Genomic DNA, 16,130 nt, shown 5'->3' with positions numbered 1-16,130 from the left:
CAAACATGCTTATTGCTTATGCTTCAGAGATATGTATGTGAAATTTGCCATTTTTTAAATTTTTTTGGTGGCAATCCCAGTAGATATGTCAAGAAAAAGCAACAATTGGATCAGATACGGAGGGTAAAGTCCAAAGTGGGACATTTATATTAGATAGATAGACAAAATTACTCACCCTTCTTGGCAGTCTACTCTAATTAATCACAGGTTTTCATATAACCGAAGCTCATCTGTCTGTGGGCTTATTGAGGGCTTGGTCTGTGGGGAAGTGGAGTGCTGGCGGATTACAGTTGGCTTTTGGTGGATCACATCCACTACTGCAGTCATGCATATCCTATCAACGGCTAAGCTCATGAGTGTGGAGCGAGTCAATTCTAAGGCCCAAATCCCAATCCGATGGTGTGAGAGGAGAGACAGTGTGACCCTTTGGTGACACAGCGGTCACGCAGTAAGCCAGCTCAAATGGTGGACTGTCAAATGTCCTGGCGTCAGAGGACGATGATGAAGGCAGTCTCACGCGACTCTTGGGAAGGCTATTCAACTTTGTGTTCTAAATGTAATTATTACAGAAAAAACAAGTTTAAAAGAATAGAAAGAAAAAAGAAACAAATCTGGAGACAGGAGCCAAAATGACTTAGAATTTGTTTATTTATTTATTAAATACAGCATATTACACTCATGTTGATAATCCGTATATACTAGTACTTATATCGAGACATTGTTTTAAAGTTCAACTCTTTATTGCCGCACATGTTAAACCGAATGTTTAATTTTCTTCTTTTTATACAGTGTAAAAAAATGAAATGAATCCTATGAACAGACAAACATGTCCTTTGTGCTACATATTACAAAGTGGTGTTAACGTTCAGGACATGATGACACTGATAAGACACATGCTGCACAATGGACACTTGGTAGGACAAACAAACACAAAAATAATAATTCCACAGGAACAGGAAAAATCCTTCACGCAGTGCATTACTGAAAGTCTGGCTTCCAGTCAGATCTGATTGTTTCACTGATGCTAACTCATACGTGGTAGCCAGCCCCTTGATCATTGTTGGCAAAAGAAAACAAAAAATGACTGGAAACCAGGCTTTGCATTTAGTAAAGCAACATCTAACACTTTCAGTCACCGTGTGCATTATTTCATTCACATCCACTGAGTCTAGCACCCTCAGACCTACGTTAAGGACTCGTTTTCAACATTTGAAGAAAGAAAACCTTGTGAAATTTCCATACTCTCATTTGCTCTGTTCAACCTTTGGGATGCACTTTCATTTTTCTCATGAAATGAAGTGCTTTGCATTAAGGAATTTTTCAACTTACATAGTGCAATTTTACATTCCTCGTCATTGATGAATTTGTCTCCATGTCGTAAAACTATTTGGTGCATGAATGGAAGAATGAGTCAAAATAAAAGTGCATGCAGGAGACATACACACAGGAACAATTCAAAATATGCTTGTTCGATTTCGCAGTGTGGGATAGATAAGGAGGCTGACACCACTCCACTCTCGGTCTGCTACATATGAAGCTGCAGCCAGAGGCCGGTTACTTGATTAGCATAAAGAATGAAAGAAGGGGGAAACTAGCTCAGCTTGGTTATCCCTGTAAAGCTCTAAAACAGGTTGATTTAGGTAGACTTTTCCTTTTTTTTTTCTTTTTTTTTAAATTAAAATGGCAGCCTCAACTAGCGGACTGACAAATATACGTTGCTTTTATACATTGAGGCCAAGGGCTATTATAAATGAGCCCTTCGTCATCAGATGGTTAGCAGGTTTCTGTGGATGTCCGTGTGTCTGCCTATTCTTTTTGCAGACAGTTTACATGATAATGAACTAACAGAGCATAACCTAGGCTTTAAGCATTGATTATACTCTGTTGCAGAGATGGACATTGATTTACAGTTCGAGACTCAATAGCTGCGTAGTTTTTTCTGTTACACTTCTCTGAAGTCTGTTTTATGCCCACTGCCTGGGATAGATGGGTAGCTGGTCCACTGTTATTTAAATTCTTCACAGACGACTCCGTGCAGTCACAAAAAACAGGCAGGTACGCAGATGCCCACACAGATGTTCGCACGCACTGATGACAAAGACATCCAGTGGACTTGAACCAAATAGATCAGCAATTAAGATCGTAGAAGGACTTTGTGCTAGTGGAGCTTTTCGTTACGTCGGAGGGCATATCCTATCATGAGATACCTCAGAGAACCAGGGTTACACGGGTAACCAAACACATTAAAGTCACTCATGAGACTAGGAAATATACTGTGTTCCAACTGAAGAGTTGGAAATCCCAACTTTGATGTAGGACTTTCCAATTTGAACTCTACACAAGCTTTTTATTTTTTAATTTTTGGGGGGGGGGGGAGCTAAATTACTTAATAACTCAAAAATTATGAGTTATGCATCTGAGAAGTCAAAATTATAAACTACAAAAAATTTGGAAATAACCCAAAATACGATATTTTCCACGTACTACTACTACAGCTGGAACGGTCAACTCGAGAGTGGCGTCACTCCTACCTCTGACAACTTCAGCGTTAAAAGAAACAAAGCTTTAGTCCAGGGACTACATTATCTGTCTGTGTGTGGTAAAGGTGAGTACTTATTATTATTGGACAGATTTTAGGCAAACCTATATTTTAATACTTATTTTAGACCATCTGATGTAGCAAAATGTCAACTATGCAACAAATAAATAAATAAATAAGATAAAAACCAATTAAATTTGCACTTTTTTGCTTTAAAATGTGTAATTACTATGCAGCGAGCTCAAACTACTGCATTCGAGGACTTACCTTTCTTTATGAGTGCTTTCTGATTATTTATTAACAGCGACAAAAATTATGCCAAAATATAAGAGCTTTGCAATTTCATGTTTAATTTGTGGGTACTCCTCTCCCGTGACAATTCTTCTCCTGGCAACGAGAGGGAAGTATCCCTTAGTAACATTACACTAAAATGCAGAGAAAAAGTATTTTCCCTCTTCCTGATTTGTTTATTTTTTTGCACATTTATTAAATTACATTACTTACATGGTTCAGATCATCACACAGATTTTTATGTATTTACTCTGGTTATCTTTGTTAAATATTAAAATTGATTTTGCTGATCTGAAGTATGAAAATATTAAAAAGAAACCCTAAGAACTCAGGAAGAGGGAAAATACTTTTTCACGGCTCTGCATTTTATTTAGAGCTTCAGAGGCGCTGCTTTCCTCTGCTTCCAATCTTTATGCTTCCAATCTTTAAGCTATTCATCTCATGATATTAGCATCATATTTAAAAGAAAGTGAATTCAAGCTTCACAACTGCAAAGACAAAAATATGAAACTATTACTTTAGAAGAAAATAAATAACTTTGTGTGGACGTAAACTTAGAAAAACTCAAACTCCAGGAGAATAACTGAGAAAGTACAAAGGAGGGAAAGAAGTTAAGGAAATAAAAAAAAATCCCTGAGGGCTAAAATCCTACAGATGTCTTCATGATAAAAGCAATAGAGGATGCTTCATAAAGAAAAATGATTGGAATCTCATGTACAGTACTGATGATTGCACACGGTAATCACATAATTCTTTAGCTAGCTAATGCACAAATGGGCACAGATTCAGTATTTCAGCTGTGACATGAACAGCTTTGCTTGCAGGACTACAGACTTTTAACTGTATGGAATCAATAAATTAATGCTGAGTGCAACACAAATGCTGCATTCAATAAAATGTGCCCTTTAAAATGAGAAAGAATGAGGATTTTTTTTTTTTTGCTTGTGGCAGCAAAAATAGAACAGACCTATGGAGGGCAAGGATAGAAGAAGTCATCAGAAGAAAGAAAAACTGCAGAACTGGTCTGGTAGAGAGGAAAAGGTAGATGCAATGCAGAAAGGGCTGAATAAGGTATAAAAAACAAGAATGGGATTTAAAATGGAAGAAATAAAGGACAGAATGTATCAAGAAGACATAATAAAAATGTAAAACTAGAACATCAGTTACATCTTCTTATCAGGAGAGGTCTTTGAGTTGGTTGCTTTGCTCAATGACCGCCTTTGCAAACTGCTTGAAGACTCGGTCCATATAAGTGCTCTGACGTGGCCACAGGCCCTCCAGGAAACCAATATGGCCGCCGTGATGGGTAATGAGCATGGCCAGGTTAGGGTTCTGTTTCACTGCCTCCACTGGAATGGCTGCAAACAAAACACAGAATTCACTTTTTCTTTTGTTTTTTTTTTTTTTTGCTTAATCTCTGTGCAATCTCTTTACATGACATGCCAGAATGTTATCATTAGTTCACGTAGTTGAAGTATTTTCACCCATGAACTGGACTTTGGACTGGAGACTCACCGTGAGATGGAGAAAAGACATCGTCAGCAGCGTTGAGACATAGCATTGGCACCTGCACAGATTTGAGCCTGTGGACAGGACTGGCATCGTGGTAGTAGTCGTCATTGGTAGGATAACCAAACATTATGGAGGTGAACCTCTCGTCAAACTCTCGGATGGTCCTTGCCTGTGGGAATGCGGTAAAACGATTTATTCGGTCTACTTTATTTAATGAAATTGGCATGGCTTAACGCCGCTGAAAATAATCCCCTACCTTCATGACATGATCAATGTCGTAACATTTTTCGAGCACTGGTCTGTGCCTGCGGGGCAGATTTAAAACAAAAACAAAAAACAGGTCACTAACTGCTGTTAGGTTACATGACTTGCATTTGAAAATATTCCCCAGAAATGCTGACAAGGTTGTAACAATATAATAATCTACCCCGGAAAAGAAAAGATAAATTCAAAAAAAGCTTTTTTCAATAAAACATCAACATCGATATGAGAACATTCCTCCTGCTAATGAAATTCAGCTCCTCACACATAGCCTTCATTTCCTCTCAGCATGATCCCGGTTTGTGCAAACGTTGTCATCAGTATTTGTCTTAAATAGCAATATTCTAAAGAACACAATTGGTTTGATGATAAGCTAATATCAGTTATATTTATTTAAAATAAGCATGAACTGATATTCTCATTCGCTTCAAGAGAAGTAAAAAACGTGGGGGTTGTAGAGGCTGCGAAAAATGGGCCGTTTTAGCCCGTTGCTAGGCAGCTTCAATTCAACTTTTGTGGATCTAAATGAGTTGATGCTTTTGTTAAATGTTAATTGCATAAATGCTAGAAAAAATTGCAGTTGCTAGGCAACATGAAGATGCCATTTGTGGATGTCATTTGTGTATTATATAAGAATATTTTTATCCATCTATTAATTCTGGACTGTGGCTTTTTGAACTTTTGGCATTGAATTCATTAGCTGTTCATAATGGTGTCTATTGATCCTAATTTATTCTCTAGCATTTTTGGAGCCTTTAGTTCTTGTTATAATTTATTTTTCCAGTTTCATTTGTTTCCTCAGTGTTTCCCGTCTTCTCCTCTTGTCAATTCTTCTTCGTTTAGTTCAGTCCCGTGTCTGCGTTTCCCTGTTTATTGTTTCTCACTTCCTGCCTTATCTTAGGCGTTATTTCTCACTTGTGTTTTGTGTTTAGTTTTACTTCACCTCATGCCTCAATGTCTTTCATTACAATCACATGTGCCTCATGACCCTGCTGTGTCCACTTCTACTAATTACCCTCATGTGTAGAAATAGCACTGTCTTCTCCTCAGTGTTTATCAATCCACCCTTGTGTTGTCCCTGGCTATTAAATCAGTTATTAGTCCTTTAGTCTGTTATTAGTCTGGATTTCTGGATTTACTATCATCATCATCATCATCATCATCATCATCATCAATGCAATAAAGGTGCTCTTTAGGTTTACACTCAGCTATTTATCCATCCTGCATTTGACATATGGTTACACAGCAAATGACAGTGAGACAGCGAGGGGAAGTCTCGATTACCCAGAGTGACACCATGTAAAGGTGGTTCAGCCTTGACCTTTACCTTTGACCCTGTTGCTGGAAGGCAACAGTGCAAACCACTACATCATCATAATTATTATTTACTTAATTATGATTAAGCATTTATTGATTTCCGATTAGGCTTTTACCTTATTAAAATATTTGTTTTGTCATATTGTAATTTATCGAGCTGTCACTAGTCTACGTATTTGAGCTATTTAGTTTTAATTCAATTTTCTAACCGGATAAATAAAAAATATCTTCTTTTACTTCTTCTTCTAACACAATAACTTAGGAAAAACTCAGTGATATCCAATAAGAAAAATGATGAGGCAGCACTAGGTAAATATATATATATGTATATGTCATTGCTCATATTAACACACAAGTAGGAATATATTGTGGATATGTAGTCAGGCTTTGTTTACATGTTTTGTTCATCACCTAACAAATAATAAAGCATACCCCTCCCCCCCACAACTTTTAAATGAGCAAACCAAACATAAATATTTGAAACCCAGTTGTTCAAGCCTCTGTTTAGAATCTAGCACTGGCAGTGACTTAGTGGCTGTGTTAATCCCTGCTCTGGCCCTGGCTGACCTGTGCACAGAGGCTTGTAGGCAGCTGGTGAGGTAGGAGTTGAAGAGGAAACGGTCCAGGGGTTTTTCCAGTGAAGCGGTGCACTCAAACACATCCCAGCCCGCTGAGAAGACCACGACCCCTTTCAGACAGGTTTCCCGGCCCTTGCGCCCCAAGTAGTTTGCCAGCATCATCCTGAATATGGAGAGAGAGAGATGAAGGGACAGAGGGAAACTGAATGACCAATCCCCCAATTCAGAGGATTACCGTTGTGCAATAAAAAACACATTATTTGGCAGACAACTGGAAAATAATAAAACAAAGCACTGACATGTCCCCAACACAGAGTAAATGTTCAATATCTCACAGTTTACTAAAGCTGCATCGTGAAAAGTAGCTTTAATGTTTATTCTGACTTTTATTAGCAGTATGTGCAAGCTAGCTTGTAAAGAGTGGCTCCATTACCCGCCCATGGACACTCCTGCAGCCATGAGTGGAGCAGCTTCATAGGCCCTCTGGATGTGTTCAAGAACAGTCTCCAGATCCTCTGTGTTGGCTGCACAGTAGGTCCTTGGGGTCTGGGTATGACAGCAACATAACACAGTCACTCCTGCCTTTCTGATTCTTTGTCTCTGTCAAAACCACGATGAAGACCCAACAAAAGTGAAAACTGGAAACTTAGTATAGTAAAAACTTAGATGACATTACAGTTTATTAGTTTGGTAGGGCAGCTGTTTCTTCTAAAGGATTTTATGGAGACAGGCTGACAGTCCACAGACATACTGAAATTCAAACTGTGCATCAGAATAGAGGAGAAAGGTGATTTAAATGAATGTGATGTGGTTGTTGGTGCCAGAAAGGCTGGTTTGAGTATTTCAAAAATTTCTGATCTGCTGGGATTTTTCCACACTGCCATCTCCAGGGTTTACAAAGAATGGCCTTCAAAAGAGAAAATATCCAATGAGCTGCAATTCTCTGGGTGAAAATGTTTGTCCAGAGGCCAGACTGCTTTGAACTGGCATTTAGGTAACAGCTACTCAAATAACAAGGCATGCAGAACAGCATCTCTAAACACACACGTTAAACCTTAAAGCAGATGGGCTACAGCAGCAACAGAAGACCACAATGACTATCACTCCTCTCAGATAAGAACTAGAAAGAGAGGCTCCCATTGGGACCACCAAAATTGGGCAACAGAAGATTGGAAAAGTGTTGCCTGGTCTGATGAGTTGAAAGCAATGGATACGTCCTGCCTACTATCGATCATTCAAGCTTTTGCCAGTGATCTCATGATAATATGGATATTTTCTTGGCACACTTTGGGCCCCTTGGTAACAACTGAGTGTTGTTTAAATGCCCTAATCTACCAGAGTATTGTTGCTGACCATGTACATCCCATTATGACCACAGTGTACCATTCTTCTGATGGCTGGTTCCAGCAGGATAACGCACCGTGTTATCACTAAGGCTTAAATCATCTCAAACTGGTTTTTTTTTAATATGTCACAGAGTTCTCCGTATTCAAATGCCCTTAACAGTCAGTATCAATCCAATAAAGCACCTGTGATGGAACCAAAGATGTGCAGTAAATAAATCTGCAGCAACTGGGTGATGCTACCACAACAATATGGACCAAATTCTCTGAGGAATATTTTCAGCACCTTATTGAATCTAAGGTAGCTCTGAAGGCAAAGGGCATTCCAATTCAGTAATAGCATGGTGTACATAATGAAGTCTCCAGTGAGTGAACTCTATTGAAACCTTCAGTCATTTGCTCAGTAGACCACGAGAATCTCCTCTCTATAAAGCCATGAAAAGTGGATTCACATTTACCTGTTCACGCTGTGTATCTACATAAAAAATGTTTTAGCAGGCCTGCACAGGATAACCCATTTTTCTGAGACTCATTATTATTGTTTATTTGGCAATTTCTGAGTATGATAAGAATGCTGTTCTGTGTATGTGGGGGTGACATTTTATTCGACTTGAAACAGTGTTATCACTCAGTGCAGGCTACTTAACATTTAAAACAAGCCTGCTCTAACTTGAAGGAGCCTATTTAACAAGTCCAGTTTCTCAGCTCTCCAAGGCTGCTCATTAGGATTCAAGAAGAAGCTCAGGCAAACTATATTCCTGCTTTTCTGTTCTCTTATGCTTCCTTTAATAGTTCTGGACAAGAGCAGAACTTTAATAGGCCACCAGATCTTACTATGCTTATTTTTTATTGAATATATAACAAAACAACAAATTAATAATGTCTCAGGGGAACAGACTTAGCAGAGTGAACATATTCACTGCAAAGCAACTCCACAGGAGAGTGTAATGTAATAGGCGTTTTCTCAAGGTCTGGAAATAGGGCTATAGCACTTAGGGATAATCTTTGTATCAGTGTGCATCTTTCACACAGTGGGCCATTTGGAAAAACTGGCCTGGTTGAACAATGGAGGATATTCACACTTACTGGACAGAGAAGCATACAAGTGCTAAAGCATTTGCACTGAATATCGCACCATTTTCTCCACTGACAGAGGGAGAAAACTGCCCCAACGACCTGGTACGGTGCCAGGATTACAGGGTCCAGCTCAAATGTAATAACAGCTGAACCAACTGAGTTCTGGATGTAAACCCCAATCAAACACAGTGACACTGGATCCTTTGCTCTTGTTTCAAATCTGAAGGTTTGATTTTGTGCACTCTCTCCAGGTGATAAAACACCACTTTGACTAAAATCTCTATGCAATGGTGATAGTAAATGTAGCAGGTAGTAGAAGGTATCTCTATTCTAAAGCAGAGACATGCAGAGAGTGCAGAGAGTGGAGCCATTAAATGCAATGTGCATGGAATACAATATCCAAGTTTGAGCTAATTTGTATTAGCTCAATATACCCGAGTGCAAGAGGAGAGATTAAGCCAGGTGTCGGGACAGCACGTGTTTGGCGAGCTCATATTTCTGTGGCTCGGCATTAAAATACAGTATCTGTCTGTAACTTAATCCCTGCTGTGCAGCAACATTGTCTGTTCGGCGTCCACTGAGGCTCCCTGTGGGCTCTGCGACACGTGTGCAACAGAAGAAAAAGAGCAACTCTACAGGGAGGTCAGCTGTCCTAAACAGTCGTGTCTGACGCTGTGAACATGGAAGGCGCTCACGGACGAAAAAGAAGAAAAAAAAGGGAATGAAATCTTTGACACGTGTTGGAACAGATCTTACCAGTAATGTTTCACCAGAAACTCCTCTGTTGTTGAAAACCACGCATCTGAAATCCACAAAACATATATAATTTTAATAATCACCGTCAAATTTAATGGGCAGCAGGTAAATGTTACATTTTGAATATATTAGATTGAGTTTGTCGAGAATGTAGTGCTGTTTCTTGACATTTTATACATAATATATATTACTATAAAAACTAACTGCATGCTGCAAAGTAATTGTCTATGTTGTACATGTGTATGTAATATAAGGAGATCTGAACTGATTAGTGCATTAAACAACCACTGACTAGCTCTTTTACTCAGCTTTCCAGAAGAAAATCCAAAGTTTGCTGATAAAACATCCTCAAATGTGCCTTCGATTGGTGTAAACTAACCAACTTCAGATTTCAAACTGGCTAAATCGCTAGTAAATGGCTTATTTTTTACATTTCCTTCCAATTTCAGGATTTTACAGATAATCAAAAGCCTATAAAAGCTCACGTCCAAATGAAAGCAACAGCCCAGATTTCTTTATACAAACATTTCTTACATAAAAGAAATGAACTGTGTATACGATGAAGTGCGCAGGGAGGCACAGCTGTGTGAAGGAACTGTGCTTGTACTGCAAAGCAAAGGCATCAGCATCTCGCCAGTCATCTATTATCTGCTGGAGTCAGACCTGCTGTTTTTATAATCGGCATAACTCAGCAGCAGCAGCAGCAGGGCAGAGCTGTACAGGGTGCTGGGCGAGAGGAGGGGGGAGAAGGAGGTGGTGGTGGTGGTGGAGTGCTTAAACACACGCTGCAGCATACACTCGGAGGCTGGTCCGGGCTAAGCTGCAAAGCTTGTACCCGGATAAGCTGTAATTAATTAAGCTACACAGACAGGGGAGAGGGGTGGAAGATGCTGAGTTTGCCGGCTCTCTTCCCATGCCTTTCCAAATCTGTGTGAAAGAATGAGTGCAGAGAGAACATAGACAGGGCCTATTGGAGATGAAGGAAAGTGGAGGGGGAAAAAAGTGCCTCCCTCTGCAACTCTTCAAGCTCGAGCTACATTTGGCTATTTACAAAAGCAGCTCTCGACACGGAGCTTAGCTGCCCACTTTATTTGTGATTTCACCTCAAATAACCCCGAGCCCCTGTCACTCATGGACCCATTATATAAAGGTATAAAAAATCTTGCAAAAGCACTATAGAACTGGTTGCAGATTTTACTTTGCAATCATGAAAGCCAGTGAAAGTTCTTTCACTTTATTTGGACATGAAATCTGCAGTCTGTGTGGATAGCAAATTAGAACATAAAGCAGAGAAATTGTCAGTTCTTTGAGTCAGCCAGGCTATTCAGCCAAGACCACCCACCTATAGCCCAGATCCCGGCTCTGTTGGACCATGTGTAAGATGTAGGACTCTCGGCTGGTGCCGGTCAGACCGGGGAGGAGGAGGACTGTGGGCCTGGTGGCAGGGTCGGGATGAGAAAGGCTGTCATTGTTGTCGAACCAATCCAAAGAGATCTGTCCTCCATCTGCTGCTTTAATGAGCTCACTGCAGAGACAAGAAGGACACGCAAGTCAGCAACACTGGTCTTCCTGACAATGATCACTCTGTGCGCCTGTATATATCGTCTTCTTCGTTTCATCCATTGTATATATACAGTATATATACAGTCAGACACAAGCATGGGACAACACTGGTGTGAAATTTGAATTAAAAAGCATATCTGCTAATGAAATAGCTATAAAAACAGTGGAAATAGTCCACTTCTTCTTTCACATCACAATTAATACTTTTAAGTAACGGGATTACTTCATTGCATCCGTTACACACGCTGCTAAAGTGGGGACTGGATATGTGAGCACAACACTCACTGACAGCTGCCTCATTTCCCTTGCGAGCACCTTGTCAGCAGACTCTGCAACACAGAGCAAATTCAAATAAAGAGGAGGCCATTGCACCAATGGGTTCTTATAGCTAATCAATTTCGTGGATGCACAACCCGTGCGTGGCAGATGATGTAATTCAGTCTCGGTGCATTTTTAAACCTGCTCCGCACACACAAACGCACACACGCGACAGCCGCTGAGCCCAACTTGGCCGTCCGGCGGTTAAGAGAGACAGCGTGAAATTACAGAACGGCCATGAAATATGCACCTGAGGCGAGACTTTAAAGTCAAGAAAGGCCAATTCGGAGAAACCAGCAGAGTCCGTGGTGCTAATCCCCAGCTATGACAACAAGCTGAGTGGAATTTCACCCAGACAGCCTACGATACATCGGACATCTTTCACGCTGTCCGTCCTTGGGTCAACCTTGTATAACTTCATTATAGGAGGAGTGTCCTGCTGTCCCCGGAGGCCATGTGATAATAACTTGAGTGAATGCAACTATCAGTCTTTCTAGGTTTGATGCGGTAGCACAGACCTCCACTAGCATCTGTACACCCAGGGGCATTATGGGAGCATTTTTCTCCTTGACAAAGATCTCTGTGAAAAGCAGAGGCAGTGTCAAAGTCCTTGTAGCAGATTAATAGTGTACAGTTCTTAATTCTTTACCGTTTCCCTTGAATTAAAAGTCATATTTAAACAAAATCAGCTGTGGTTTTATGTAAGGAATTAAGAAAACAAGGAAAAAGAATATTAAAGATTGTATTTTTGTCTTTTACTCTAATGTCTAGTACATGGTACAGACACCTAAACATAAGGACATCAGATCAGTTGTACAGTTTACAGTTATAAACACACAGACTTGGGCAAAACGCATGTACGCGAAAAATGAGGGTCTTTTTTTCCTCAAGTGAAAACAAATAAATAAGTTATACATGTGTTATAATTAAAACCAAATCTGTCTTCACTCATTCTAATCTCATATCTTGAGATATGTGGGGGGTAGGGAATGCAGTGCCAATTAATCTTCAGCAGAATGAACATTTTCAAGGAGCAGGCCTGGCGGACCAAGCCAGCACGGTGACACAAAGGATCTCTTTCTCCTCTGGGCTTTGGAGATTGGCAAAGAACAAGAGCCGGATTTGTTTCCAGTTGTGGCACTGGAAAGAACGACCAACAGCAATTTCTCAGTGAGCAAGTTTGATAAAGCCAAGCACAGTCAGCAGCAAAATACTCAAAATGTTTTCCCTGACATTTAGTAATGCTGAAATCTCTTGCGGAACAAAATTGATTCAAAGGAGAAATAAAATATAAGCTTAGAGGATGAAAGTGACAATTGGCACATCAGTCACAGCGGGGACTTACTTTCTGTAGATGACCCCCGGTTTGGCTGTGACGAAAGGTCTCAGCAGAGTCTGGATGCGGCTCTCCCAACACCAAAAGGTGGGGTAGTAGGTCTCTGACACTACTGGACATTGCTCCCTCAGAAAATGGTAGAACTTCTTACCTCCAGAGATCAGCTGTGGCTTCTGCAAAACAGACGTGAATGTAGGATGGCACAGGTTAAAATCATATAAGAGACTTCGTCTCCCTACAGGACTCATTTAAAGTGCTGTTATTTAGTCTTAACAATAGATCCATTACTGTAATAATAGATTTACTGTCACATGTGGTAAAGCTAAATCTAAATATATTCATTATCATCAAATCACATCTAATACAGACCAATACAGATCTAACTGTGACAGAGTTTGCTTTATGAGTGCATAAACCTACAGTTGTGCATGATTAATGTGCACAACCACGTTCAAGCATAGCAAGCTGCTTACTTTGCATTAAGTCACGGGTGTCAAACTCATCGGCCACACATGGCCCAATATAATCTCAAGTGAGCTGGCCTAGTTAAACAACTGCATAATAACCAACCTTTTAATGTAAAGAAATAAACACGCACACACACACACACACACAAAATTTTCTGGAAAAAAGTGGTTGCTGGAGGTTGCGGGTACTCTCCATGGCAACGCAGGTCTAAAGACCAGTCACTCACCCCCTGGCAACCACCTCTCACTAGGAAAAATGGCTATAGGTATTTCTTTAGTAGCTGGTGTAGTTTGAATGGAAGTGGCAGATTTATCCACAAACACTGGCCAGCTAGTCCCCGAGCTGTAGTGAAACGGTGAAAAGTGTGGTGCAAACTAGAAACAGATCCTGTTTTCCTTCAGTGCAAAAGCAGAGAGCCACAACTTCTATTTGAAGGCGAACATTCCCCAATTCCAGCTTGTGCTGCAAAACAAATATTTTCAACCATTTCAATCTGGTAAAGGTTTTCCTCTACTGAGAGCCAGCAACCTCCGGGATCCACTGACAAATAGTACCTGGTGGTTGTATCACATCGCTTATGGTGGGGAAGTCAGTTTAAAGCAATTTAAGCTACAGGTTTTATTACATTTTCATTACATGTTGTTGGGAATTGCATTACCAAGTTTAGAAAGCATTTATACGGACTGTGTGTGTGTCTCATCACTCACAATAACATTGTGAGTGATGAGACCTCTTCCTTTAAACTACTACCATCTCCACATTACAATTACCCCCCCCCCCCTTTCACAAAAAATAGGTCTAAACTGTCTTTTCTGTCTCAAGCCATCAAACCTCTGAAAGCAGAAGAAAGTGTGTGTATATTGTTTGCATTATTTTGATGTGATTGGTTTTTATGTGTTGTTTACAAATGTTAATCTAGGTAATTAAATCTAAACAAAACTAAAATTAGATGTGAAAAAAAACGGACTAAAATAAAATAAAATAAAATTATAAAGGCAATATCTTTAGTTTTAGTGTTTGTTAGTTTGGCAAAAAAACCCCAAACAAAATCGAAACTGAAATTTTATTGAAACTTTGCCACTCACAAGACTGTGAGTCACAAAAACTTAATAAAAGTTACAGAACTACATTTCTGGTGTATTCAAAGGTCAAGTGACTTCTGCTACAAGCAGAAATAAATAAATGCAAATTAAAAATAAAATAAACAATAAAAAATAATGATTTTTGGAACAAGAAAAAAAACCTACAGTATTTTAATCTTTATTTATGCTAAACAACTTTAGCTCTACCAACACTTAAACAGCCATACGTTTTTCATCCCTGTGTAGTACAGTGAAGAAGAAAGTGAAAAAACAAAAAGAAAAACTTCCACCCTTCCAGTAGACCGGATTGGAACCTTTGGCGGGCCGGTTCTGGCCCCCGTGCCTCATGTTTGACACCACCGCTTTAAGAGATTCTGACTGCCAATTTCACAGATCCACGTTTATTTTAACCATATTTATACATTCAAACCCTAAAGTCACAGACGAAAAGCTTCTTTTTATTCATTTAGTGAACGCTGTTCGTCTCCATCCTTTACAAATGAACGGCGGCAGCTCAGCGGGCGTTACATAACACCTTCTACCGGCATTTCTAGCTTACAGTAAAAGCTAGCCTAGCTTCCCTAATGCCGACGTCTAACTGCAGTCCTTTTCTCGTTACATACGAGCTAAACTTTAATATGGATAACACCCATTTTGGGTCTATATACGGATTAGTGTTTGCTCCGTCGCCTGACATCCGACGTACACGTGCTGCTTTGCGGCGTTATCCCTCCAGTTAAACTGATGCCAGCTAACAGACACCTCCATCAGCACCTACGCCGAGTACCATCACCAGTCCCTGGCAGTTAAGATGCTTCTCCGCGAAAGACCACACACCGCACACGGGGATTTATGTGATATACAAGCCGTATACCGTGAAGACTCCCCTCAAAAGACACAGACCCTTAAGTTAATGTCAATTACCTTCGCTACTGAGATCAAATAGTAGCAGGTGTACGCCGCGCTGAAGCCCAGCACCAGAGACAGACCCACTCCCGAACCGAACAGCCCAACTTTCACTTGGTTCTCCAGGTAATGCGACAGGTCCCGAGTCAAAATGTTGAAATTTAAGTCCAGCGAGATCATTGCAAGGTCCCTGGTGTTTCAGGTACTGCGAGGACAGCGGCCAGCTCTGGTGATACGCGGCTGTGTGTGCCTGCGAGCCCACAGTGAAGGAGACAGTCAAGGGGACCCGATGAGGACAGAGATATATAGGTATCAGCGACAGGTGGCGCTCTTTGACCGGCTATGCAGAACAGGGAACTCAGAATCATCCCTGCGCCCCCTGCAGTCCACAGACCCGCAGTGCAGCACAGGGATTGGAAAGCTGACGGTTCAGCCAAAAACTAAAGCGAAACTAAAGCTGGCGAATTAAATCAATAAAAAGGTGTTTGGAAAAACAGCAGCAACATCACTGTGCACATTGACCTCCAGAAAATACACTTACTGCTGTGGAAGTACAGGGTGAAATTAATTTACTTACCAAGCAAAACAGGCAAATGCCCCAGCGGGTACACACCTCCATGGGGACCAGTGGAGGTGTTTACCTTGTGGAAATTTGTATAGTTTAATTTAATTGGAGGGGCCTTATGGCAACTGTTTTCCAATCTATTCCCACAGACAGGCAACCTGGGCTAAAAAAAAACAAAAAACTTCAATACATTATTATTATTATTATTATTTTCAGTT

General features: G+C 40.3%; 1 protein-coding gene across 1 annotated transcript; it reads right to left on the bottom strand.

Moving 5' to 3' along the window:
• Positions 1-3,173: 3,173 nt before the first annotated feature.
• Positions 3,174-15,553, bottom strand: abhd3 (abhydrolase domain containing 3, phospholipase). The gene is made up of 9 exons (XM_005742580.2): positions 15,366-15,553; positions 12,901-13,064; positions 11,017-11,199; positions 9,675-9,720; positions 6,932-7,044; positions 6,488-6,661; positions 4,599-4,647; positions 4,346-4,511; positions 3,174-4,188 (listed from the first exon to the last, which is right to left on the bottom strand). Exons 1-9 carry the CDS (start codon positions 15,525-15,527, stop codon positions 4,007-4,009), a joined length of 1,239 nt encoding a protein of 412 aa, XP_005742637.1. The 5' UTR covers positions 15,528-15,553; the 3' UTR covers positions 3,174-4,006.
• Between the last annotated feature and the right edge of the window lie 577 nt (positions 15,554-16,130).

Source organism: Pundamilia nyererei, unplaced genomic scaffold, assembly GCF_000239375.1.
Source record: "Pundamilia nyererei isolate P.nyererei 1_Seehausen unplaced genomic scaffold, PunNye1.0 scaffold00121, whole genome shotgun sequence".
Lineage (NCBI taxonomy): Eukaryota > Metazoa > Chordata > Actinopteri > Cichliformes > Cichlidae > Pundamilia > Pundamilia nyererei.
The sequence above is the reverse complement of the archived record's forward strand: the minus strand, read 5'-3'. Positions and strand labels throughout refer to the sequence as shown.

Coding starts and splice junctions, on each gene's coding strand:
- abhd3 (XM_005742580.2), bottom strand. CDS start 15,527: ATGATCTCGCTGGACTTAAATTTCAACATTTTGACTCGGGACCTGTCG. Junction 7,045..9,674: donor TTTCTGGTGAAACATTACTG/GTAAGATCTGTT, acceptor TGTCATACCCAG/ACCCCAAGGACCTACTGTGC. Junction 4,648..6,487: donor CTACAAGCCTCTGTGCACAG/GTCAGCCAGGGC, acceptor TCTGCCCCGCAG/GCACAGACCAGTGCTCGAAA.